We start from the raw sequence: 23,708 nt of genomic DNA, 5'->3' as shown, positions 1-23,708 counted from the left end.
TTCGCAGTAATGAAAATTACAGTGCACTGATGCTATAGTGCAGGCAAATAACAGCGTCTGCTTCGCAAAGCAAGATGCCTAAGGCTCGCTCCAATTCTGGCGTGCTCCAGCACAGTCGCGCTTACCTCGCGTGTAGGTCGGAGCCAGGGCAATCAGCCCATTCGGTTATTTATCTTTCCTGGAAGCATTTCATGTCGTGATGCTGAACGCCTGCAGTTCTCCTTTTCCATCCCGAGTTCCAGTACTTCCACTCTTCTTCACATATAAGGAACAGGAGAGGTTTTCAATTGGTGGAAGCCATTTATTGAACTGCTTTTATCTAATAATAAACAAATTCCTTATAATGTACTTTAAAATTGCCATTGGAAAATCAGTGCAACATTAAGTAAATCTAAACTTCAACATCTGTGAATGTTAAGGACATACTGATGTACAGCAGACAAATATTTTATTTTCCCTAAAAATACACCATTTCGCTGAAACCGAACAATTTAGAACTTCTGCCAACGGAGCGTGGATGTGAATATGTCGAGTCTGTTTATTTAATTAAAAAACGTTGCCGCCCGATGGAGCTGATGGGCTGTGCTGAGATGTACCTGTTCAAAATACTGTGCTGAACTGGTTTTCACCAAAACGGTTCTTCATTTTTTTTGGAAGCATTCCGAGTGCGACACTCCAGAGCTTTTTACCTGGCGCCCTCCCTGGGTTTCCTTTTTATTTACAGTCTTGCTAATTGCCGCACAGCGAGGCTGTAGCAAAGGAGTCTGCGACGGCAGTCACCCAATTTTCTGCCGGCGCTGGGTCGTTAAACGGTATTATTAGGATAGCTCTCACCACGGTTGCTTCCAAATCTCCTGGTTCGCGGGGTGCCACGTCAGGCTCATTTAAGGGAATTATTCTGATTGTTTCCATAACGGTGATCAGATTATAACCCAGCAGGGCCCCCGTGCCCCTGCGTGGAAGGTCTAGCTTCACAAATATTTGCTATTTGCTTTTAAATTGAACTGAAATTAAGGGCTGCGAGGGAGGGACAAGGGGTGGTGTTCTCCACTAACCCATCCATTAACATTTCCTGCCAAACTTTTAATCACAGTGCATGCTTGATTTTAATAATTAATAACAATGGTAATAATAATTATTTGCATGTGTGTGGCACTTTTCCATTTATGTTACGTGCAGAAGCCCCACTCCACAGCAGCTCAGATGGAAAAATGAGAAATTGGTTCACCAGTTAAATGGGGGAAGTGTAGGTATTGGGTGTGCTGCAGGCTAAAATGAGTTATGGTCTGGACATCAGGGTTAACAGCAGTGCCAAGGGAAATTCACTGGCCAAATAGTCAGGACCACAGTTTAATATGTCATGTGAAGTAGAGCACAGTGCCACTGCAAGAGACAAATTCTTTGACTTTTTTTTTCAATTTAAACTTAGAGCTTACCTTTTTGTTTGATTGTCTTACAGTTTATCCTGTATGTTCTTGTTTCATTTTTTTCCTTTGACTTTTCATTGTATTTTTTCCCCTCTTTTCCATCTTTCTGTCCAACATCCTTTGGTTTGGAAATGCGCTTTATAAATAAAAAGTGATTATTAGGGTATTGGAGATCCTCTTTCCTCTGGACCCGAGACCCCTGCTGGCTAGCTAGCAATGCATACAGCAGCAAACTGATTTTCCTTAGAGGTCTGCCATCCCTGTACTAACCAAGCACCACCTTGCTTAGCTCTGGAGTTCTGTCAAGCCCAGGCTTCACGGTGATAACGCTGTTGTTTAACCCACCTGCACTCTTCTTCGGGTCAGCTTCATCCCCTTCCCCAGTTCCTCACATTTTGGGGGGGGGGGGGGAGTGTTTAATTAGACCTAAGCCCCCCTAGGTGGTGTTTTGCTTTGCTAATTTTTTTCGGATTGTCACAGCTATGCACCTATTCTGTTTTTTTGTGTGTAGTGTGAGCTCTATCCTGATTCTGTTTTAGGTGGAGGGTAGGGCCTTTATTTTTGCCTACAGTTTTATTTTGGGGGTTGTGAGTGCGAAGAGGAGCATGAAAAATAATGATGGCATTGCTTTATAATGATCTGCCTTTTTCTCTTGTCTTATTGCCCTTTGAACAGAGAGAGTTTCCCAAGTTTTTCACCTTCCGTGCGAGAGACAAGGTAAGTGGGTTACAGAGCCCTCTGTTTGCAAGACACTCCTCGCATGTCATTACTTTACCAAAATGCTTTGCATTGCGCCCACGTTCAGTTTGACTAAGCCTCTCCGTGCTGGTTTCTTACATGGGGTTTTGCACAGGGGAGATTTTGCTAAAACAACACCAGAGGCTCTTTGTTTGTATAGATGTGGGACTCTGTTTGTTCCAAGGCACTTCAAAATTGAACAAGGAAAGGCTGTTTAAAGTGCAAGGCAAAGTAAAAAAAGGGCTCATTAAAATCAGAAAGGCTTTTTTGTTCTTCTATTAGAATTTAAAAGCACTGTCCTGCACTGGATCCTGAGGTTGAGGGTAAATAATGTGCAGCTGAGCCAACATGCAGGAAAAATAACACGGACATCTTTGAAGTCCTTCTCTCTAAACCCACTAAGAGAAACAAGCAGGTTGGAGATCTCCAGGGTGATGCTGATGTTGTAAGCAAGTGTCAGGAAGCAAAAACAAATGTGTTGCAGGTTTAGTGTGCCACTGTTTTTTCAATTGGAAGTAATAAGAATAATTATTTCATTAATTGGAGAACAAATAAATAACAGTGTGAATTTAGTGGCTGCTGTGTCTTTTGATTAGTTTAAGGGCTCACTGACTAACCAGACAATTCTCAGCCGCACGATAAATGGAATGGGGACTGTGCTGAATGGATACAGGTTTACCAAATATAATTACTGTAACGCTGGAGTTTCCCTTGGCAAGGCGTGTTTGCCAGGTGTTTTCTGGGTGTGTAAAAGCGTGAAGGGGGGCTCTATTGTACTCCATTGCCCCTGCCCCCCCCAGTCAGAACCTGACATTGCTCCAAGGGCCACTGTGTGTCTTGATCTATGATGGCTCTTTCCTTCCCTGAGCTCTGGTTGCTCCTCTAAAAGTGCCTGACTCATTACAGTAATGAACTTTATAATTATTTCCCCCTTCGGAGAGGAATGACTCCCATTAATAGGATGTGATTGCCTTTTATTTCATTTACTTAGCCCAGCCTGGTAGCTTGTGGGCATTTTCCATCTCAGTAACCCTGCTATTCTTCAAAAGGACTTTTTTTCCCCCTTCCGTTAAAGACACAGCCGTATCAGTTTTCCTCCTGGAATATTTGAGTGCTTTCCGTGACTTTGTGCTCCAAGATAGCACGGTCTAGGACCCGGGGCAAAGTGTTTTGTGATTTTTTTAACACAGTGAGTCTTTTCAAGCTTTCCCATGATAACTTTCCCCTGATCCTCGTGTCTGTGCCTGAATCTGGGGTTAGGGGAAGGGCAGAGGAAGAAATAGCCTAGGCTGACTTCAAGGCTCTTTGCCACGCGTAGGAATGGGTAGGCTCTACACTAAGAGGATTACCAACTTTAGAAAGGTAGCCATCATTTAATTGGAGTCTTACTGCCCTGACAGAAAAGTAGAGCGCTCATTCTGAACGTATTTTCCAGGCCATAACATCCTGAAGCCACAACCCACAGTATGTGTTTTTTCTATCTCGCGTTTTTTTACATTAACGTACACTTTCACGTTCTGCCTGGACGCGCAGTGTCACTCGGCGGCTCCAGCCTCACCGGGTCCCCTCTCTCCCGCAGTTCGAAGAGGACCGTATCTACAGACACCTGGAGCCCGCGCTGGCCTTCCAGCTGGAGCTGAACCGCATGCGGAACTTCGCCCTGACCGCCATCCCCTGCGCCAACCACAAGATGCACCTGTACCTGGGCGCCGCCCGCGTGGAGGTGGGCACCGAGGTCACCGACTACCGCTTCTTCGTCCGCGCCATCATCCGCCACTCTGACCTCGTCACCAAGGTGAGTGAGTCGCTGCCCGAGCGGTCCTGACAGCGACCTAGTTGTAAATTCTCCCAGGTTACGCTTAACTGCTGGTCTGTCCCATTTCTACGCAACTCTAAATGCTTGGTTTGTCATTTCTGGCTCCAGAGATGTCTTGGGATGTCATTTTAGACTGTATTAGTTTGGGGAGTGGGGGGCAGGAGGGTGGTTGAAAACTTTCCGTGAGGCACCATAGCAGTCAATCAAGTACGATCAGGATGAATAAGGTTCTCTGAGCTGGATGAGCGTAATGTGCCGTGTGCCACTGCTCTGCTGTGCCGCCACTCTGATTGGCCGCTGCTGTCGCGTGTACAGGAGGCGTCGTTCGAGTACCTGCAAAACGAGGGGGAGCGGCTGCTGCTGGAGGCCATGGACGAGCTGGAGGTGGCCTTCAACAACACCACTGTGCGCACCGACTGCAACCACATCTTCCTCAACTTCGTCCCCACCGTCATCATGGACCCCTCCAAGGTCGGTGCCGGTGGCTGACAGAGCTCTCCCCGAGTCTCCTCTTGCGCGCGCACCCCGCCAGCACCCCCAGGCTGATCGCATCCTCTCCCCCCCCCTCCGGCCCTCTCTCCTGCTGGCAGATCGAGGAGTCCGTGCGCTCCATGGTGATGCGGTACGGCAGCCGGCTGTGGAAGCTGAGGGTCCTGCAGGCCGAGCTGAAGATCAACATCCGCCTGACGCCCACGGGCAAAGCCATCCCCATCCGGCTCTTCCTCACCAACGAGTCGGGCTACTACCTGGACATCAGCCTGTACAAGGAGGTCACCGACTCCCGCACGGGACAGGTGGGGCCCAAAGACCAAAAGGTGGGGCGCTCGCTCGTTTTTTACTGCCTCTTCCCACAGAGGATTCTGGGACAGACTCCCTCACAGCTACAAAACTGCATTTAGCGTTCACAGACGTTAGCGTTCCATCTCTGTCTTTCAAAGGGCACAGATGAAGCAGGAAAGGATGGTGTTATAAAGGTGCTTTAACATTATTATAATAAGGTAATGATACTGAAATATCCAGCACCAGCACAAGGTGAAGGCTTGTATAAAAGCTTGTAGTTTGCACACTGTGAAATGAAATCTGCCTTGGTTTTGGAGTCTTATCATATGCCATCTTTTTTCATACAACTATACCATTATAACGTATTATACATATACATACAAATACTATTGACATAGGTCTAGTAGGGTACTGTGTCAGCATGCATCGGCTGCAAAGAAACAGATGAAGGTTCATTTCTTGCTATGAGATGTTCAGGCGTCTGTATCTCTTTTCACTTCAGCTTGGAATAAACCTTTACCTGTTCCTTTACTAATGACATAGTCAAAATAAAACTGCGTGTACAGTTTATCCATGTTAAATACGAATCGATGTTTACAAGAGGATCGTTCACAAGAAAATCCTTCTGAAGGATGATTTTTGTGAAGACCTGAAAGTCTCTCCTTCCAGTCTCTGCTGTGACAGCTGCAGGAGTCCTAGCCTGAGCACGGTCTGTCCCATAATCTGGTCATTAAACACAGGACAGTCACACTACAGCGTAACTCTATGGTTTAATTTTCTGTTGATCTGTCTTAGGAAAGGGTAAGTGGATGCACATGGATGTTATTCCTATTTTGTTGCTTTCTTGGTACAACTTAGCACCTTGTAAGTAAAGTATATATTAAGTTCCAGAAACAGCTATGAAGAAAAGAAGCGAGAGGTTAGTGGCTGAAATTGCCCTCTATAGGGTTGAGACAAGTGTTTATACTGGGTTTACTGGTGACCCACCGTTGTGTTAAACAGCCCAGCATTTACACATCCTTTTCTTACATTTGCCTGTCAGGCAACAGGTCCATTAGTCTGTTTACCTCACATCTGCATTCATTAAAGTCGAAAGTACGTATTTTCTTTCTCCCAGAATGAAACGAGAGGCAGAATGCCGTGCAGCCTCTTCAAATCCGGATGGAAAAGTGTTTGATTTTCAGGTCAAACAAAAAAAAAAGTAGCTACAGTTAAATTGAAGCCACATAATGGTCCTGAAAATGTGTGTCATTTTTTAGGAGGCAAACAATGTGACCAGATCTTCACTCATTCTGAGCCATGACTCCCATTACAGTGGGAGGGATTAGCTATAGAAATGCGCAGTCCTGTTTCTCATTCTCTCTGAAAGAAGCAACGGGAGACAGCGTAAATAAATGAAATTAACGTAATCGCTACAAAATGGCAAATTAGCCATTGTTACTTTTTGTGCAATGATTTCAATAAAATATATAAACGTTTACATGCATGCAAACGGATTTCATATCCAAAAAGTACTTTTCTTTATAATAGGATTTTTGTTATGCAATGTTACATTATATATAGAAAAGGTGTCTGCGTTCATAAATTATGGATAGAGGGAGGATATTTAATTTTCTTTCTATTTAAAGTTCCCAGACAGTGTTAAATAAGGATTCAGTTGCAATGTATTGCACACAAGCTTCTTAATTAACACATGCCACTGTAGCTGCAAGGCAGGCTCATTCTTGCCTCTAAATAATGGAGCCATTTAAATTGCAGTATTTGTGACAATAACCCCTTTTTCATGAGAAAAAATTACCTTTTCTTTCTTTGTAGCTTGTACATGAGGCATGCGGCAGGGTTTTGAACAGGGGAGCTGGTACTTCTTTTAAAAAGACTGCTTTTTTGGGACATTCGGAGCATCCCTGTCCACTGTCCACACCTCCCAAATTCTTGACTGGAAATACTTCCTTGTGATGCATATGAGAGTACCAGCGGTTTTAATAAAACTCAAATAAAATCATTCTGGATGACTGGGGGGCATGAAAAAGCCCTTTATCTCCCACTGAAAAGGGAGTAATAGGCCTGAGCCTGGTGTTTGTCCCTGGGTGCTTCTCACTGGTGTGACCTAGTATTAGCCGGAACCACAGAGCCACACAGTCATTAGCAAACTAATGCCAGTCAGATGCTGCCACTTGCACCTACTTTAATAAGAAAACAAAGATCATGAGAATGTGCACAAATGAGCGCAGGCCATTCGGCCCATCTATCTTGGTTGTTTATCAGCAGCTGATTGATCCAAGGATCTCAGCCAGCTGTTTCTTGAAAGAAGCCATGGCATTAGGTTCTGCTGGGTATCTTATTGCAAACCCAGCAATCCTTTGAGTTAGGCAGTGCCTCTGGTTCCCTGTTTTACATGTTCTGCCTCGGTGTTTCCCATTGTGTCCTCTGGTCCATATTTTCATTCTGATTCAGAAGAAGTGCACTGTGTTGGCATTGTCTTGATGAAATGTTTCTTCAGATATTCCAAAATTGTAACGTCAACTGGGCCATCCTGCTCACTGGTTCTGGAGAGGAAACACGTCACTAGTTGCTATTATGGTTGGAAGCCCATAAAGGATGCAGTACAATTGCAACGATGTACAGAAATTGTGTGTACAGAAATCTCAGAAAAGTGTGTAACAGCACCACCAGCTCAGCTGCAAACTGGATGCAAACGGAAGCACGTTCCAAGGGATTTCCAGGATTCAGAGGAAGAGAGGAAGTAAAAAGGTCTTTGGCGAGACTGGTGCCCTGTTGACTCCTGTTCTTCCTGTTTCCAGATCATGTTCCAGGCGTATGGGGACAAGCAGGGGCCTCTGCACGGCATGCTCATCAACACCCCCTACGTCACCAAGGATCTCCTGCAGTCCAAGCGCTTCCAGGCCCAATCGCTGGGCACCACCTATGTGTATGACTTCCCCGAGATGTTCAGGCAGGTATGGTCTCCCAGCCGAAGACTGTCCACTGTGTCCACACTCCAGATGTGGTTCTCCACTCTGCTCACAGCGTCCCCATTACAGACGCAGAGGTTTCTCGCTGTTCACAAACCACTAAGGAGAGGTCAGCAGGAAGGGGACCCACACACCCTTCTGCTCCGCTGTTCTCGGCTCCAGACGCACCTGAACGGGTCTGTGAGTGGGAGAGGTGGTGGGCCATGTTCCTCTTTTCCTGCCTTACCACAATCCAGCTTAGCCCCGTTTTTTTTTTCCTAGAGAGGGAAGTAAAATGTTGCCGTTTTCACTACCCTTTTTGAAGCGCTCTTCTTTCTCCTCCCAACCCCAACAGTCGTTGCTGAAGCTCTGGGAGTCTACCGAGGCTTATGCCCACCTGCCCAAGTGCCCTCTGCCCTCTGAACTCCTGACCTACACAGAGCTGGTGCTGGATGCCCAGGGTCAGCTGGTACAGATGAACCGCCTTCCAGGGGGAAATGAGGTGAGGGGATAGAGTCTAACCAAGAAAGGTGGGAAAGTGGGTGTAAGCTGTATCCCAGGGTGCCACATTGCGTTCCTGTGACGGGACTGGGACTGTGAAGAGGCAAAGTGAGCATATGGATATGGATGGGCATACACAAATCTGTGGCTGAGGTACCAGCCCTGCCAGTACTGTTCCCTGTCTTTTTTTCCAGGGGCTGAGTGCCCCTGCTAGGCTGATAATCCCTGATTTGCTGGCTTGGTTCAAAGCAGGGAGTAAAGATAGCTTTCAGACAAAATTATATACAGGACAGAGTAGGGCTGGGATTTTTTTTCAGTAAGTAAATCATAAGGTACTTATGTATCCTTTTAACCTATGAGAGTCAGCTGCAGCAGGGAAGGGATGGGTGGAAAAACCATCATCACATCATTCAACTTAATTTTTTAAGATCTTCCAGACTTAGATTTGGCACAAGAGTGGGTCTCCTTGCAAAGGTTTACTGCAGTGTAACATGGTTTTAGTTGAGGAAGGCTTAGTAAAGCGCAGTAAGATTATAGTGAAGACAAGGTAAAGGATAGAGAGATATACAACATTGTGGTAAAACCTGGACAGCCATGCAAACGATACGAAATATTCTTCAGCGTCTTTCAGAAGGGTGTACTGATGAAAGGGAATCTTGATGACCGTGAGCTCCTTCCAGATAGTATAGAGTTGATGTGAACAATCTGTTTGAGACCAGCAGTATGGGTGCTGTTCTGCTGGTTCAGGTTTTACTGGCTCTAAGGAAGTGCTATAGCCTGACCAAGTCCTCCCACAGCCTCTCAGTATGTAGACATGGGGCTGGGAAATAATATTACCCTGCAGTACCCATTTGACTCCTATAGGTGTCTCTCTTTTTCTTCTAAAGTGGCTCAGTGCAGAACTGTGCCTGCATTCCGGATTTAGAAATTGTAATATTTGGCTGGAGGGAACATGTAACAGTACCTAGAAAACAAAGCGCTGAGTCCTTACAGTCATTCAATGTGCAGGTCTCTCACACAAGTGTGTTTTGATCTTTGATCTTTGATCTATATATTAATGAATGAAAACCCATTCCTTGCGTGCAAGTTCTTATGAGCTATTGTTTTAATCTGTCTGTTAATTTATACAATCTTTCGGCAGCTAAGAAAATCATTCTAATTGGTTCCACTCTTAACGTTTTACGGGTTGCGGTGAAAATGTTGAAGGAGCTCCAGCTGTGGCTTTACTGTATCCCACGGTCGGCCAGCTTGTCGTGCCTCTCAGTGGGCGATGCCAGTTCAGCTGGTAAGCAGCGCTGCCTGGAGGGTCAACTAGCCCAGTTACCCTATCTGATTATTTATTGTAATGTATTCAGGACCGAGGGGGCTGACCCAGAGTGAAGTAATGTAAAATTGAGCATGGCCATCGTTAACATTAGCCCCAGACCTCAGGGTGAAGAGCTGGGGGTTAATCCATGCAGTTTAATGGCTAAAATATTTGGAGTAAATTATTTAAACACAAGCTGATGTGCGCTACTGCAGCACGGGAGAGGGTATTTGCTGCCACTCACTGTGGAACCAGCCTGGCAGTCCTCTGAAGTCTGGGGTGTGAGACTGAAACCTGGATTTGGAATATTCTTCTTGTTCCTCTCTTGTTTGCATTCTAAGATGTCTTGATGTCTTTGCACAAACAAAGGGCCTGAAATTGCCTGTGGGTTTGGGAAGGATGACACAGACACTATGGCTGCACTTAAATGTATGCCATTAATTTTGAATGCTTTTAGAATGGGAATGCTATGGAAATTCCACCTGGAATGAAATCAGAATGCAATCCTGTCGGAATATGACAGGAGTGTATCTAGTACTTAGGTGCTCCCGCTTAGGCACTGTGCTTCTGTTGTAGCATGACATTGAAACACGCTCAGATACAAGAAACTGAAAAATACCTGATTATCTCTCAATCTGTGGACACACTAGACTCTTAGAGGGGACAGTGCTCTGTAAGCACCTCTGCTCCTCTGTTCAGTGCGTTTCAACGCTCCTATAGGGATAGACACAGACGAATTGCACTGGATGGAGTCTTGTCTGTGGATTCCCTCCATGTGGTTTGGGTTTGTAGATAATCTGCATCATAAACAAGCTTCACATGTGGTTCGGCAAAAGTTTTCTGAGCCCCAGGAAGGGCAGAATCCCAGAGGATTTTCAACGTCATTGCTGCAGAAACTCTAAACGGCAGTGTAGGAGAGTATTACTGAGAGCACTGTTCTGTGCTGGAGCTCACCCAGTGTCTGTGTCTTTCCGTGTCCGTCCACCCCAGATCGGCATGGTCGCCTGGAGGATGACCCTTAGGACCCCGGAGTACCCCACGGGGAGGGACATCATCGTGATCAGCAACGACATCACCCACAAGATCGGGTCGTTCGGGCCGCAGGAAGACGTGCTGTTCCAGCAGGCCTCGGAGCTGTCCCGGGCCGAGGGCATCCCACGCATCTACATCGCCGCCAACAGCGGGGCCCGCATCGGGCTGGCCGAGGAGATCCGCCACATGTTCCACGTGGCATGGCAGGACCTCAGCGACCCCTACAAGGTGAGAGACAAATGAGTGATCACAGGACAGCTCGGCAGGAGAGCTTTCTCTGTGTTCCCGCCTTCTACTTTTTTCCTGCTTTTTCCCTCGGCTGAGAAAGAACTTGAGATGCAGATCCTGAGCATGAGCAGCTCTGCTTCTCGTGGACAAGCTGACCATGAAATGAAGGTGAATTACCGACAGAAGGCTAAGATCAGCAGTCTGTCAGAAGTTTTTGCGGCTTTCTGCACTTTACACAGACGGGGCTGCAGATTAGCTCGCCAGCCGTTCATGCAACCACCCTCTGGTACGCCCCCAGACGACTCGTTCGGCTGATCACATACTGGTGCAGAAAGCATTGAGTCAAATGTGAAACAGGTCATATATGTTGGAGAGTACCCAAGCATGGTATAGTTGAACTGTGGCTCTGGCAGCCTGCTGACGTGACGGTGTTGTCTGTGTTTTCTCTGTGCCTCCAGGGGTTCAAGTACCTGTACCTCACCCCGCAGGACTATAAGAAGGTGTCAGCGCTGAACTCTGTGCACTGTGAGCATGTGGAAGACGAGGGGGAGTCCAGGTGAGATGCGCTGGGTCACTGAATAATTCGGGACCAACATTGGCTGGCGGGATCATGGTCTTTGTTCTTATTTTTAGTCATTTATCGCTTTTCTTTGCATTTTGCAACAACATCCTTGCAGCTTTTATGTTGTGACATTTCGCCAGGTTTTAATTCCACATACTTTTATAGCATTTCTGACAATGAACTCCACCATTTACTTACTTTAATGCACTATATTGCACACATTCTTAAATACAGTATATATGTCGCAAAAGAGAATTACATCCATGGAAGGTGTTACTAAATGTTTCCAGTCCATCACATTGGTTTTAGTTCTGCATCAAAGATCTCACACAGCCTTAGCTGGCCCTACGCTTTTGTGCCTTGAGTCCTGTTGACCTCTGTTTGACCTGACGACCTCGGCAGACTGCTGTGTCCCAATCCCTACAGGTATAAGATCACGGACATCATTGGGAAGGAGGAGGGCTTGGGCGTGGAGAACCTGCGTGGCTCGGGCATGATCGCAGGAGAGTCCTCGCTGGCGTACGAGGAGGTCATCACCATGAACCTGGTGAGAAACGCAGGCTGGCTTGGGCCTACAGCTGCTCTTGCCCACATTCACACCCACACACAGCACACAGCACTGCAGATACCCCTGCACCCCACAAACGCTCTCTTGCTCAGTCTCCCTTTGCAGCACCACCTTCCTGCATTCTGACAGAGGGGACACAGACACAGTCTGCTGGCTGACGTGCTTCAGGAGAACAGAAGCTGGAGAGCTTGTTGCTTTCCAGATCTCAGTTCTGCTAGACCACTGCCAGATGGGTCCTGATGGCCTGTGCATGTACATGTGCCTGCAGGTGACATGCCGCGCGATTGGGATTGGAGCATACCTGGTGAGGCTGGGCCAGAGGACCATCCAGGTTGAAAACTCCCACATCATCCTGACTGGAGCTGGGGCTCTCAACAAGGTCAGTGGGCAGTGGGGGCGAGGTGGGGTTGGGAGGGACATGAATGGGCAGAACTGCACAGGGAATGAGATTCTACTTTCCTAGCCAATGACTTTCCTAGCCAGTGAAGGATTTCCCTACCAGCATCTCCACAACTGCCTCTTCTTACAAAACCCTCTGGCAAAGTTCCGCTTTGACTTGGAGGCAATATAAAAGGGATGAAACACAAAAAACAAAGCAGGAGCCTACAAAACAGGGGCTGAAACAGGGGCCTACATTTTAGGGGCTAAAATGACAGAGCTTTGCATTTTGTCTCGAGTCTCAGCAATGCACCCTTGCGCAGGGGGCTGGCTTGTTATGACAGCAGCAGCGTCATAGTCTCGTTGTGTAGTGTCTCTTTGGGCGTTCCTCCGCCATGACTTGTCTCATCTGCTGTATCAGGACACACAATAAATCGCTGCTCAGATATGAAGAGTGAATCTCATGGTCCCCCTTCAAGAACCTGCAGCTTCTTCCTTCCTCTTTTTTTGCCTCATGCACAAAGTACAAAATTATACTTCCATGCAACCATAACACACACACACACACACACACACACACACACACACACACACACACACACACACAGGCTCTCTTCCTCTCTCTGTCTCTCTCCAAAACGGCTTGCCATGGAAATTGAAATAATGATAATGTGTCCCTCTGACTGCATCAAAGTATTGCCACTTCAAAAAAAAGCCGGGAGGCATGAAATGCAAATGACAATGTTGGAGCAGATGGATTGAGTGCCTTGCCTTACACCCGATGAATCTTAAAAGAGATGGGGGGGGGGGGGTGTGTGTGGGGGGGTGCGAGAATGGGTAAAGGAAGATATTTGTGGGTTGTTCTGCTGTTGGAGCTCACAAGTAATAATGGACAGATTTGTCATTACTGATGTCTGGCAATAAATTGTTTTCTATTGTCAGGCCCCGGCAGGGTATTTCGCTTGCTCACTTTTTAGGCATATAAGGGTCAGCTGTTGCCATATGGAGGGAACTGCAATTAGTCTTTAATCATGCTTTATTTTGACTGCAGTTGTTTTACAGTTGATTTACAGTACAGTTAATCCTGTCACACGTACCGACCAGCAGGTTAACTGTCTGCACAGGTGGCAATGCCATTGAGTTCGCTGCTACTCCTCCGACACACACTGGGGAATGAAGAGAAGAGAAGGAATTATCTGCAGAGCTTTACGCACGAACAAGCATCCTGTATTCGGATATAGCATGGTCGTGTGTAGGACTGGTTAGATGTGTAGATTGGGTTCTGCAGATATTTTAATGTGTGTGAAATTTATTTGATCATGATTTGATGCACATCTGGAGGAAGAATGCGAAAGTGTTTTGGAAACTAACAGGAGGTCAGGTGCATTTAATTAATGGTCTTTTATATAAATTTCCTTCCATGATGCGTCATCTCAAGGAGCTTTACAAAAGACCCAGGCTTATGCAACATTGGTAAATTAAAAGCTAGACTGTAAGAAAAAGAGCTAAGATGGGATTTAAAGGTGCTGTTGAACCTGAATGATATGATATGGGCTGGGAAATCTTTCCAGCATTTGAGCAACAGAATCCTGGTATCCCAGAAATTCCCAGGGTTAGTAACCTAGTTTTTAAACTGATAGAAGGCCACAGTCTGAAAACCACAAAAGTTGTGTATGTGTATAGATAGTTAACAGACCACTGTTGTAGTCAGTAGCCAAACCATTCAAGCCCTTAAAGAAGAGCAGCTGCATGTGGTATTTTACTCTGAAAATCACAGAGAACTGGGTCAAATCCAAATTAATGGCTGTTGATGGCTTGACAGGTATTATTTATTTAATTCATATGTGTTATGGTTTGTTGCTTCTGTAATTGTTGAAGCAAGAGGGCTTTCTCCTGATAAGGGTCAGTAATGCAGTCTCAGTTTAAGAAGGATTAATAAAACAAATATAGATTGCTATTGTAGAAAGGTGTTTATACTTGTTACTGATATGCACAGAGATTAGACCATATACAGTATGTTTATTTGCATGTATTACTTAGGTATGTCTCTAAAACTATATAATTTCAGAATTTTTAATGGCCGCAAAGCATATTTTTATATCCGGAGTTCAGCACTACAGAAGACGTCAAGAATAAAATTAAATAAACCTGAAAATTGCTCCTAATGTACAACAAATGCAGTGGACAAAAGAAAATCTGTATTTGCATTTCTGCCCTCCGAGACCACTGCGGCTGAAAGTTGTGTATCCCAAGTGCTCAGCGGCATCAATCAGTATTTTGTACACTTGCCATACGAATCCTGCTTAGAGAACCTCCCCCCCCTCCGATTCCAGCATGAAGGCAAGTAGCCAGAGGGAGCTAGTGCAGAGGCCTGATGTCATGAGTTTTCTTCCTCAGGACGTCTGAGGGATGCACCAGAATCCACCTGCCCCCTGCTTTGGGGACCTGACAGACTTGCGTGTGAGATTCTTACCGGTGCAGTAGGATTAGTTTGGTGGATGTGTGTGAAAGGTGGATGAAGATGAAAAGATCAAGGAATAACGGCTGTGTGAGTTCTTGTGGTGTGTGTGCGTGCGTGGATGTCTGTCTAAGCCAAACCATTTTATTAGCGGGTATAAGTTAAACAGCAGTCTTCCCTGAACCTGGGTGCCTGTAGGAGGGTATAATATATTAAACGGGAGGCAGAAAGAAACAAATTATACCAGTGTCTTTGTGTTGTTCTTGTCTCTCTCTCTCACACTCCTGGTGTTATATATTTTCACACTTCAGCGATCGCCCCCCACACACTCTCCCTCCCTCTCTCATTGACTGGTACACATGCTCTCTCTCTCACTCTCGCTCTCTCTCCCCATCTCAGGTCATGTTGCAGCAGCTCCAGTAGAAATAATAGGATGGAAAGCGTGAGGTTGTTATTTGCATAGAAATAGCATGACGCCCCAGGCAGCTTGGGAGAAGGACACAGAGATCATTTGTCTAAAATTTTAATGAAAAGTTTTGCTGAGACAGAGATTTTTTTTTCTTGAAGCCCCCACCATGCCCAACCCCCCCCCTTCCAACAACCCCCTCCCTTCCTCCTTCTTTCCCCGTCAGTGAATTAACGTGGTTCGATTTAAAATTAGATGACACATCGCAAATCGCTGCATGCCAGATCGCAATAACATGTAAATTTCAATTTGCTGGCTTTAATAGAAGCCGGTATGGTGGTGCTTCTGAATTGCAAGGTAGCAGCAGCACTGACAGGGGTAACTTGGTAGTCTTCTCCCTTGTGTTGGTGGTATATTAAATGCAAACCTGTGACTTTGATCCCCAGATGGGTTTTTACTCCTTAGTGAACCACTGTGCCTTAAAGAGAGAGGCTATGTACCACACCTTCGGTGTGTCTGCGGATGTCCCCTCTGTCACGAGAAACATGGGTCACTGGTGATGCGATTGCACAGGCAAAAAAGGAAGCATGCTTAAGAGACTCTCCAAACTTTTCCTGCATTTGAAGCAGGAGGATTATGGGATAGGGCAGGCCCATGCAGGTAGACGTGAGTGGGGGCAGACAGTGCTCAGGCTTCCTTGTAGCGTGGTCTTCTCACAGGCAAGGAACAAAATCGACAAAGCTGGTTAAATTAGTGACAATCCCCTCCTAGTCCCAGATACCCCAAGGGGTTTCTACTTATTGTTTGCCGTGAGCTCTTAATGAATTAATTAATTATGTACTCAGTTAGTCTAAATGACCACTGGTTCCAGGTCTTTAACCTTCGAGAAGTTTGTAACTGCCTTTGTAAAATGTGCTGCACTGAGGCCCAGCAGGTCATGGAGGGGGAGTATCAGTGCATAAAAGAATTGCCTTCTTCTATGAGTATAAAGTCTTGGACAGCCGGGCATGGAGGTGGCACGTCTGTGCATAGAAACTCACACTGCCACTTTAAAACTCTAATCATGCCCCTCCCACCTCCCGACTCTCCTGCCCTTGGGTTAGTGTGACTTTCCGTGGAGTGTGAGTGCTGGCACCATGGGTGTGTGCAGTGCCACTCTGCTGATGCAGTTGGACAGTGTCTGCGGCGCACTGCCAGGCGTGTGCCAGCTATGCCCCTGACCAGCTGGCAGCAGCAATGAGAGCTGATGCCAGGCAACGCTTGCCTGCTCAGGATGCTCGGGGAGCTAGGCCTTGTACCGATAAATAATACAGAGAGAGAAGAAGTGCGAGGACTCACCATCAGATGCTGCCAATAGCCCCCTTCTTTCTGTTTCACACGGAAAAGTACTGGCGAGGGTGTGTGTGTGTGTGTGTTTGCTACTCCCATTGCTGGGCTGGGATGTTGGGAAAACAATTAAGTCACTGCTTAGCGATTACATCCATTTCAGATTTTAGAAATCAGTCTTGTACAAGTTTACCTGATGTACCCGCCACCCTCCAAAAATAAAAGCCATGTGCTTGATTTCACTGTCACTCATCTACCCTTGCACATTAGCTCATAATCAGGCAGCAGATATGAAATGGGTCAGACAACCACGGAGCAAGAGTCCGACTGGATTCGTAATTCCAGTTGTGTTTGGGGTGTTGGCCACTGTGTTGCTAACGTCCATTGTACCACACTGCAGCTGGGCTGTCGTAGGCTTGGCAGTGCCCATACTCCAGCGATGTGAAAAAGAGCCGTGCCCTCCTCATCTGTCTCACATCTGTACCGCGAACAGGGGACGCAGCTGTGGTTTCCTGCTGCTTTTTGAGGAGGAACCGGGAGACCGGGACACCCTCTCATCTTAGGAGCCGCCACGGAACAAGCTGCCACAGAGAGGGCAGCTCTGTCGTTCCGAGCTGCATTAAATTAATTAACAGCGGAGAATTTATCTTGAAATAGTGGCTGGAGAGTGATTACAATAGCAAATATTGCAAACGGGGAGCCAGAGAGAGAATCCCCCCCCACTCGTTTGGAATATTAATGAAATTCCAGTAGGGTGGCTCTGAGTAAGAAGCTCCCAGTCCCAGCTGCCCCTGCTCCGAGAGTCAAGGTGACCGCGCAGCCTGCCTGCAGACCCAGGTTGGCCTGACAGCTTTAGGAGTGCGCCCGAGATTTGTAGCCTGGGAGAAAATCAATAAAGGTAATAAAAAAGTACACGGTGGCTAAAGAGGTTAAAATGAAGGGTGAAGCCGCAGCCTTGCCCTGCTTTTACAGAGGTGTGTCACCCCGTCCGCGGGCTGCGCTCCTCTCTCCAGCGCGCCGAGCGGTACGGCATGCTGGGAAGTATTTGCGGGGGGGGTTATCAAGCCCCGGGGGTCAGAGGAGCGGCGGAGAAGCGAAAATGAGTTCAGCGGCCTCGGCGCCATCCTTCATGGAGACGCGCGCGGGCTGAGGCCTCGCTGTACCTTTGTCTTAGCGGAGCGGCTTTAAAACGGGCTCTTCAAATCCTGTGCGTTTGTGCGTTACCAGAGCACAGTCTGAGCGCTAGGTGAGCGCGCGGCACAATCCGTTCTGCTTCGAAAACTCGTCACGGCCCTTGTTGTGTTGCAGTGCGCTGGCGGGGGTGGCAGTGCCAGCAAGCAGATGGCCGTGACTGTGGCAGCAGGGGCTTGGGCAGCCTGTGCCCCTGGCATAGGTTGAGAGTGGGCTTCTGCTTTGCGCCAGGCACTGTGCCATGTGCTTGCCCTGCCAGTGGGGGGCGCTGGGTTGCATATAACGCAGAGAGGCACTGAGGCTGGGGCTGCATGCCAGCTGCAAAGAGACCTGTGTGTGTGTTTTTGGATCACTTTTGAAAGGCATAATGAAAGCAAGTTATAGTGAGGAATTATCCACACAACCTATTACCTACTTCCGATCAGCTGCGCGGAGCTTGATAAGGGAAGTGGGTCCTGGGCTGTCTTTTGAGCAGCTGTACTCTCTTCAGATCCTGCTGATCCTTCAGATCTGTCGCCCACTTATTCCTCTTTAAGGAATACGATGGCTTTAAAACATCTGAGTTTAAAAACAAGAGAAATTAACCTTACATTTACTGACACCTGTGGCAGAATTGCTTTATCTTTAAGTTGGGGAAAGTATTTTTTTTTCCATATTCTGGATGCAAAACAGTCTGTGGATAAAAAAAAAAATCTCTTATTTATTTATTTTTTAAAACGACATGGTCACAGTACATGCAAGTGTCCTTATAGAAAAAAGGGAGATAGCTACAAGGGATGTACGCTGTGTGAAAGTGAAAGCCATTTTAATATGAATGAAAATCCCAGGGAATCGCAGCCATGAAAGGTGAATGTGTTTTATAGACTCGCCTCTCCATGCTTGCCCTCAATGCATTGCTACAGGAGAGTGATGGCTCTCTGTCACTGGGCCTGTCGATAGCTGGCAGAACACCATGTCAAAGAGCAGAGGCCCAGGGTATTAATACACACTGGAGGTTACAAAACACCCTCCTGGGGCAGTTGTCCCCCCCACCCCCACCCTGCTGGGTGACAGAGTGCTCTTTAATACCCAATCGACACTATTGATGTTTCGCAGCCTGGTCACTCATGGACAAACTGCCACGGGAGTTTTCTCATGATTTTATTGAGCTGGAAGGAGATAGCCCCGAGAGACAGAGATGAAATGGGAATTTTCTGCACAGAGACTCCGAGGGACTGACCCTTGGATTAGTTTATAGAGGTAGAAAGCAGTGTCCAGGGTCAGGCAGTGCACCATGAGAGCCCCAGTGGTGTGAAGATTATGGCTTCATACAAACCAGGAAACTGAAAGGCATAACGGGAAAAAAAATGTTTTGTGGTGTTTTCTTTCAGAGTTTATGAACCCACAGCTGTGAATACACATTCCCCATGGGAGCTTAATGTTTTCTAGTTGGGATGATTAATTCACCTAGGAAAAAACACAGGAACGAACACTTAGTCCATGCTTCTTTCAAATTCATTGATCAAGTGATAATTAATAGTGCCTTCTGCACTGTATATCAAATGAAATGCACCTGTAGTACAGTGTATGGGATGTCAGTGAATAAACCAAGAGTCTGAAATTCCAAGTGTTCTCTTAGAGTTGTTGTTGGAGGGAGGTAAAGGGAGGGATTAATGAATTTCTGGATCAAGATGTGGAAATGGGATATTTACAGTAGGAAGTAAGAGACAGACCTGGAAGTCACTGAGTCGTGTCTGCTTCTGGTGCTGTTCTGGTTCCTCAGGTCCTGGGCCGGGAGGTGTACACCTCCAACAACCAGCTGGGCGGAGTGCAGATCATGCACAACAACGGAGTGACGCACTGTACCGTCTGCGACGACTTTGAGGGCGTCTACACCTTGCTGCAGTGGCTGTCCTACATGCCCAAGGTAACCGGGCGGCCACGAGTGGCTCAGTGAGAGAGCACAGGGAAATCACATGGTGGAAAAAAATGTCAGTCAAGTATGGTAAATTTCATGCTTTGTTGCAAATCAGCCCGGTGAAATCCGGCATACTGAATAACAAGGTAAGTGGAAGCACGGCACAGTAAATTTTATAAAATAAGCATGCTAGCCTGACAAATTGCTGTGCAAGTTAACTCATCTTATTACAATTTGCTTTGATCATCCCACTGCATGGGCTCAGGTCTGATACAAGCACCTGGCCCGGCTTCCTCTCTCTAACAGCGTGATGGAAAACGCTCAGCACAGAACACAACTTTTGATTTATTAGCAGCGGTGTGACAGTATTACTCCCTGCTGCCAGCAACATATGGAGGCTGTGTGTTCAGACAGATGTAGAGGCAGACGGGCCTCCGAAAGGCACAGAAGTTGAGCATGGCGTGCTGGCGCCGCAGCACGAGCTGTGACATAGCGAGTGAGTGTTGCTCCTCTGTTCTGTTTCCTCGTCCGGAGCTGTGTTCCCAGCAAGCCTCTCCCACCAGGCCAGCTGCATTATGAAAGGCACAGCCAGTGTCGAGGACGATAAAGATTGATATGGAAACTTAACATTGCACTTATGTCTTTATTAACGTATACAAGCAGAGCCCAAATCAGTCAAATTGTGGTAGAAGTCGGGTAAAAGCACAAAATAATATTGTGAGGTGTACAGGGCAAAGCAGATGTGCATTGTACTGTATGTTTGGTAAAAACATACTGTATAGATTTGCAATGGTGAGCTTCCACTGGGGCGAAATGCCTGAACAAACGAGGGGGTCCTGTGCATCTTTGTGTCATTTCCTTTTATTCTTGGAAAAAAGTGAACTTAGTGCTTCTTTTCTGAATATATTCCCGGTGTCTCCCTCTATCCCAGTGCAACTCCAGCCCCGTGCCCATTCTGGATGCCAAGGATCCCATTGACCGGCCCGTGGAGTTTGTGCCCACCAAAGCCCCCTACGACCCTCGATGGATGTTGGCTGGCCGCCCTAGCCAGAGTAAGGCAACAGCCTGGACATTTCCGCACTCCACATGTGTGTATGGCCGTGGCTTGAAACAGCTTCGAATGAGCCTGATGATCCCGCCCAGAATATCGAATTGAAGATCTGCGGCTTTATTTTAATAAGGAGCACCAATATAACTATAATGGGGGGGGAAGGAGCTCGTTTTCCAACAGGTCCCTTATCTGCTTTAAATTCCACAATTCACTCTAATAACCTTAGAGTTTGCAATTTAAAAAAAAAAAATCTGACTTTCCAGGTTCCCGTTCCATGCGAATGACAAAAAAAGATTCCTCTGGCTCGGCTCTCCGTTGCCCAACAAGAAAACACACAGACACGTACTCTCTTCGTCCATGATTTATACTGTTTCTTCTGGCTCAGGGGTACCTGGCTGCATTAACGCCTCGCTACTCTCTCCTGGCTGAAATTAAAGAGAAGTTTTTCGTGTTTTAAGGATAATTTTTATCACCATTTTTTTTCCCCCGGTCATTTTTATCCTTCCTCCCGTCACACAATTGCTGCAACAGCAACTTCTAAATGGAGTGACTTCATATTTTAATTTAGTGTATGCAGTTAAAAGGGGGAAAAATACTGATGATTTGCGGCGATAAGTTCAAGCGGATATCGAAGAGGTTAAAAGTTAAAGTAATTCATTACGGGAGATAGTACTGTGATATTCTTCATTCTGACGCCCAGCACGGGCCTGGAATCTAAACGATCAGCCAGGATGCCTGATTAAGAGATAATACTGGAATTGATGGTCATATTTTACTGTGGGTCATGCCAGTGCAGATTGTAGAACGCAGTAATTACAAGTTTGGTCTAGAGAGAGAGAAAAAAATCTTTGTCTTCCTTGAGACAACCAGGCTAGTTTAATTGAATCCTAACCCCTGAAACTATTCTTGCTCTGTTCACACTTTTAAGAGTTGAAATGCTGAGCTGGGCTATTGTGTCTTCATTCTCAGGGTATTCTTTTAAAAACAGAGTAGCCCGGACACGGTCAAAACTTTTTTTTTTCCCCCCCCAAACACAAGACAAAAAGCTTTAAAATGATACACAATAGGTTTCTGTTTCCAAATGTGGAAAACTGAGGTAGATGTGTGCGTCTGTGCTTGTATTGAGGTTTAGCTGTTTAACAGGCAGCTGTAATAGTTTTGCAAGTATCTAAATGAATGGAAGTGATTAACTGAAGTTCGGGAGGGATAGCAACGACAAGTCAATTGTACATTATTGCCTATATACCTAATTGTTACAAGCTCTATACTGTATATGGAACACATATACCTCCCTTCGCATTCGTCTTTAGCATCCTATCTCCACCTAGCAGCTGCCCTTGGGTCACTCTGTCTGTGGCCAGGAGGCTGCCCATTAACCAAGCGGGTTAAGCCAAACTTACATTCACAAAGCATTCAGGTCTTAGATGTTGGTGTCCATCGTGAAATGATATTAAAAATACAAGGACACAGTTTTGGCTTCATGCAGAACTCCTCTGAGGCAGTGTTCAGTGAATCTGAACTCGTGTGAGAGTGTTACCCAGCTTATGCGAAGCTCTGGAGGTTCAGATGCTCTAACACGTTCGTTGTGAACTGTCCAGATGACTGTGAGAGCTCCGTGCTCAACAGACCTTTCTCTCTCCAGGTCCCAAAGGCCAGTGGCTCAGTGGCTTCTTCGACCACGGTTCGTTCCTGGAGATCATGCAGCCCTGGGCACAGAGTGTGGTGGTGGGCAGAGCCAGGTAGGGACCAGTGGGATCACCCTCCTGTCTGAGAGCTTTGACCGTCTGTATCTTACAGGGCTGGGGAGGTTGACAGTAATGCAGTCCATCCATCCTTTTTCTGACCACTTTATCCAGTACAGGGTCGGGGGATGCTGGAGCCTATCCCAGCAGGCAGTGGGCGCAAGGCAGGATCCACTCTGGATGGGACACCAGTCCATCGCAGGGCACACACACGCAGACACAATCACACTCACAGGGGCCAGTTTTCCCAGAAGAACATTAAAGGGGAACTACATTACTATTTTTATATATATTGGGGTTAGAAAGAATTGGCATTAATGAGTAGTTTTCAAAACCACAATGAATGTAAAATGTACACAGTAAAGTGTAAAACCTCTAATTTACATCACAAAATTGACAAAATTTCCAGGTATGCGTTGCGCCATATTCTTCTATTCAGAATGAGGGAATAAAACTAATTTTACATTGTAAACAAGCAGGCTTGTGAATACATCTCTTATATTCCAATAGAAATATTGCTCTCAAATTTGCAACGGTTTTGCCAACAAATCCTACTTACTTGTTAACTCTGCATAAAGATCACTTTGGAACATTTCTGTGGTGAAATATCTGCTGCACAACCTCTATTTATTCACTGTACATCACAGTACACTAGTCATTACGGTGACTAGTGAGCACGAAGGGCCGCTTCACGTCGCAATTCGCGCAAACTCTAGCCCATGGCGAGTCCAGGGGTTTCCAACAACATGGCGACTATACAGTATTTTCACAAAGTTCATGATTTTTTTGATTACCATGATTACCTGAGAAATTGGGACTGCAGTTCCCCTTTAACCTACCATATGTTTTTGGACTGTGGGAGAAAAACGGAGCACCTGGAGGAAACCCACACAGACATCGGGAGAACATAAAAACTTCATGCAGACAGCACCCCGGGGCCCCAGCGCTGCGAGGCAGCAAGGCTAACCACTTGTTGCTGTGCACGTGCAAGCGAATCTGATTTTCAAGCTCTCCTTGTGCGTGCAGTTTTCCTCCACCAGGTGGCACTGTTTCCTTTGCAAATGTTTGCATGTTAATGGTCACCATTTATTAACCCCTGTGTGCCTTCCACTTTCCCCTTGCTTGGAGCAACACACCAGTTACAACAGACTCCTGCGGTGGATTATTTCTTTTTTTCTGTCCTCTTTTGCCCGACTCAGGATGTTCTTTAGTAATTGCGAGATAAGGAGTGCACTCTTATAAAAAAAAAAAGTCAGGACAATTTGTTCCTGCACCTTGTCCTCTGTGCTCTGCCATTCTATAGAGGGCTGCAGATGAACCTATTTTATTTCATCTCCAGATGCTCATTAT

At 46.4% G+C, this 23,708-nt stretch overlaps 1 protein-coding gene across 3 annotated transcripts in view; it reads left to right on the top strand.

Annotated features, from left to right (window-relative positions):
• acaca (acetyl-CoA carboxylase alpha) overlaps nt 1-23,708 on the top strand; it is a 79,550-nt gene that overhangs the window by 36,944 nt on the left and 18,898 nt on the right. The window contains exons 35-47 of one of the 3 annotated variants that reach the window (XM_088906652.1): nt 2,103-2,144; nt 3,745-3,960; nt 4,297-4,452; nt 4,572-4,775; nt 7,563-7,718; nt 8,068-8,214; nt 10,510-10,779; nt 11,238-11,335; nt 11,768-11,888; nt 12,178-12,288; nt 19,431-19,574; nt 20,497-20,617; nt 22,259-22,355. In XM_088906652.1, the coding sequence (XP_088762778.1) occupies nt 2,103-2,144; nt 3,745-3,960; nt 4,297-4,452; nt 4,572-4,775; nt 7,563-7,718; nt 8,068-8,214; nt 10,510-10,779; nt 11,238-11,335; nt 11,768-11,888; nt 12,178-12,288; nt 19,431-19,574; nt 20,497-20,617; nt 22,259-22,355 (1,883 nt within the window). Of the gene's footprint in view, nt 1-2,102; nt 2,145-3,744; nt 3,961-4,296; nt 4,453-4,571; nt 4,797-7,562; nt 7,719-8,067; nt 8,215-10,509; nt 10,780-11,237; nt 11,336-11,743; nt 11,889-12,177; nt 12,289-19,430; nt 19,575-20,496; nt 20,618-22,258; nt 22,356-23,708 lie in introns of all 3 variants that reach the window. The other 2 variants (XM_088906651.1, XM_088906650.1) reach the window with 2 other exon arrangements.

Source organism: Atractosteus spatula, chromosome 27 (assembly GCF_055471065.1).
Source record: "Atractosteus spatula isolate fAtrSpa1 chromosome 27, fAtrSpa1.hap1, whole genome shotgun sequence".
In the NCBI taxonomy this organism is placed as follows: domain Eukaryota; kingdom Metazoa; phylum Chordata; class Actinopteri; order Semionotiformes; family Lepisosteidae; genus Atractosteus; species Atractosteus spatula.
Note: the sequence above shows the minus strand (reverse complement) of the source record. Positions and strands in the feature narration are given on the sequence as shown.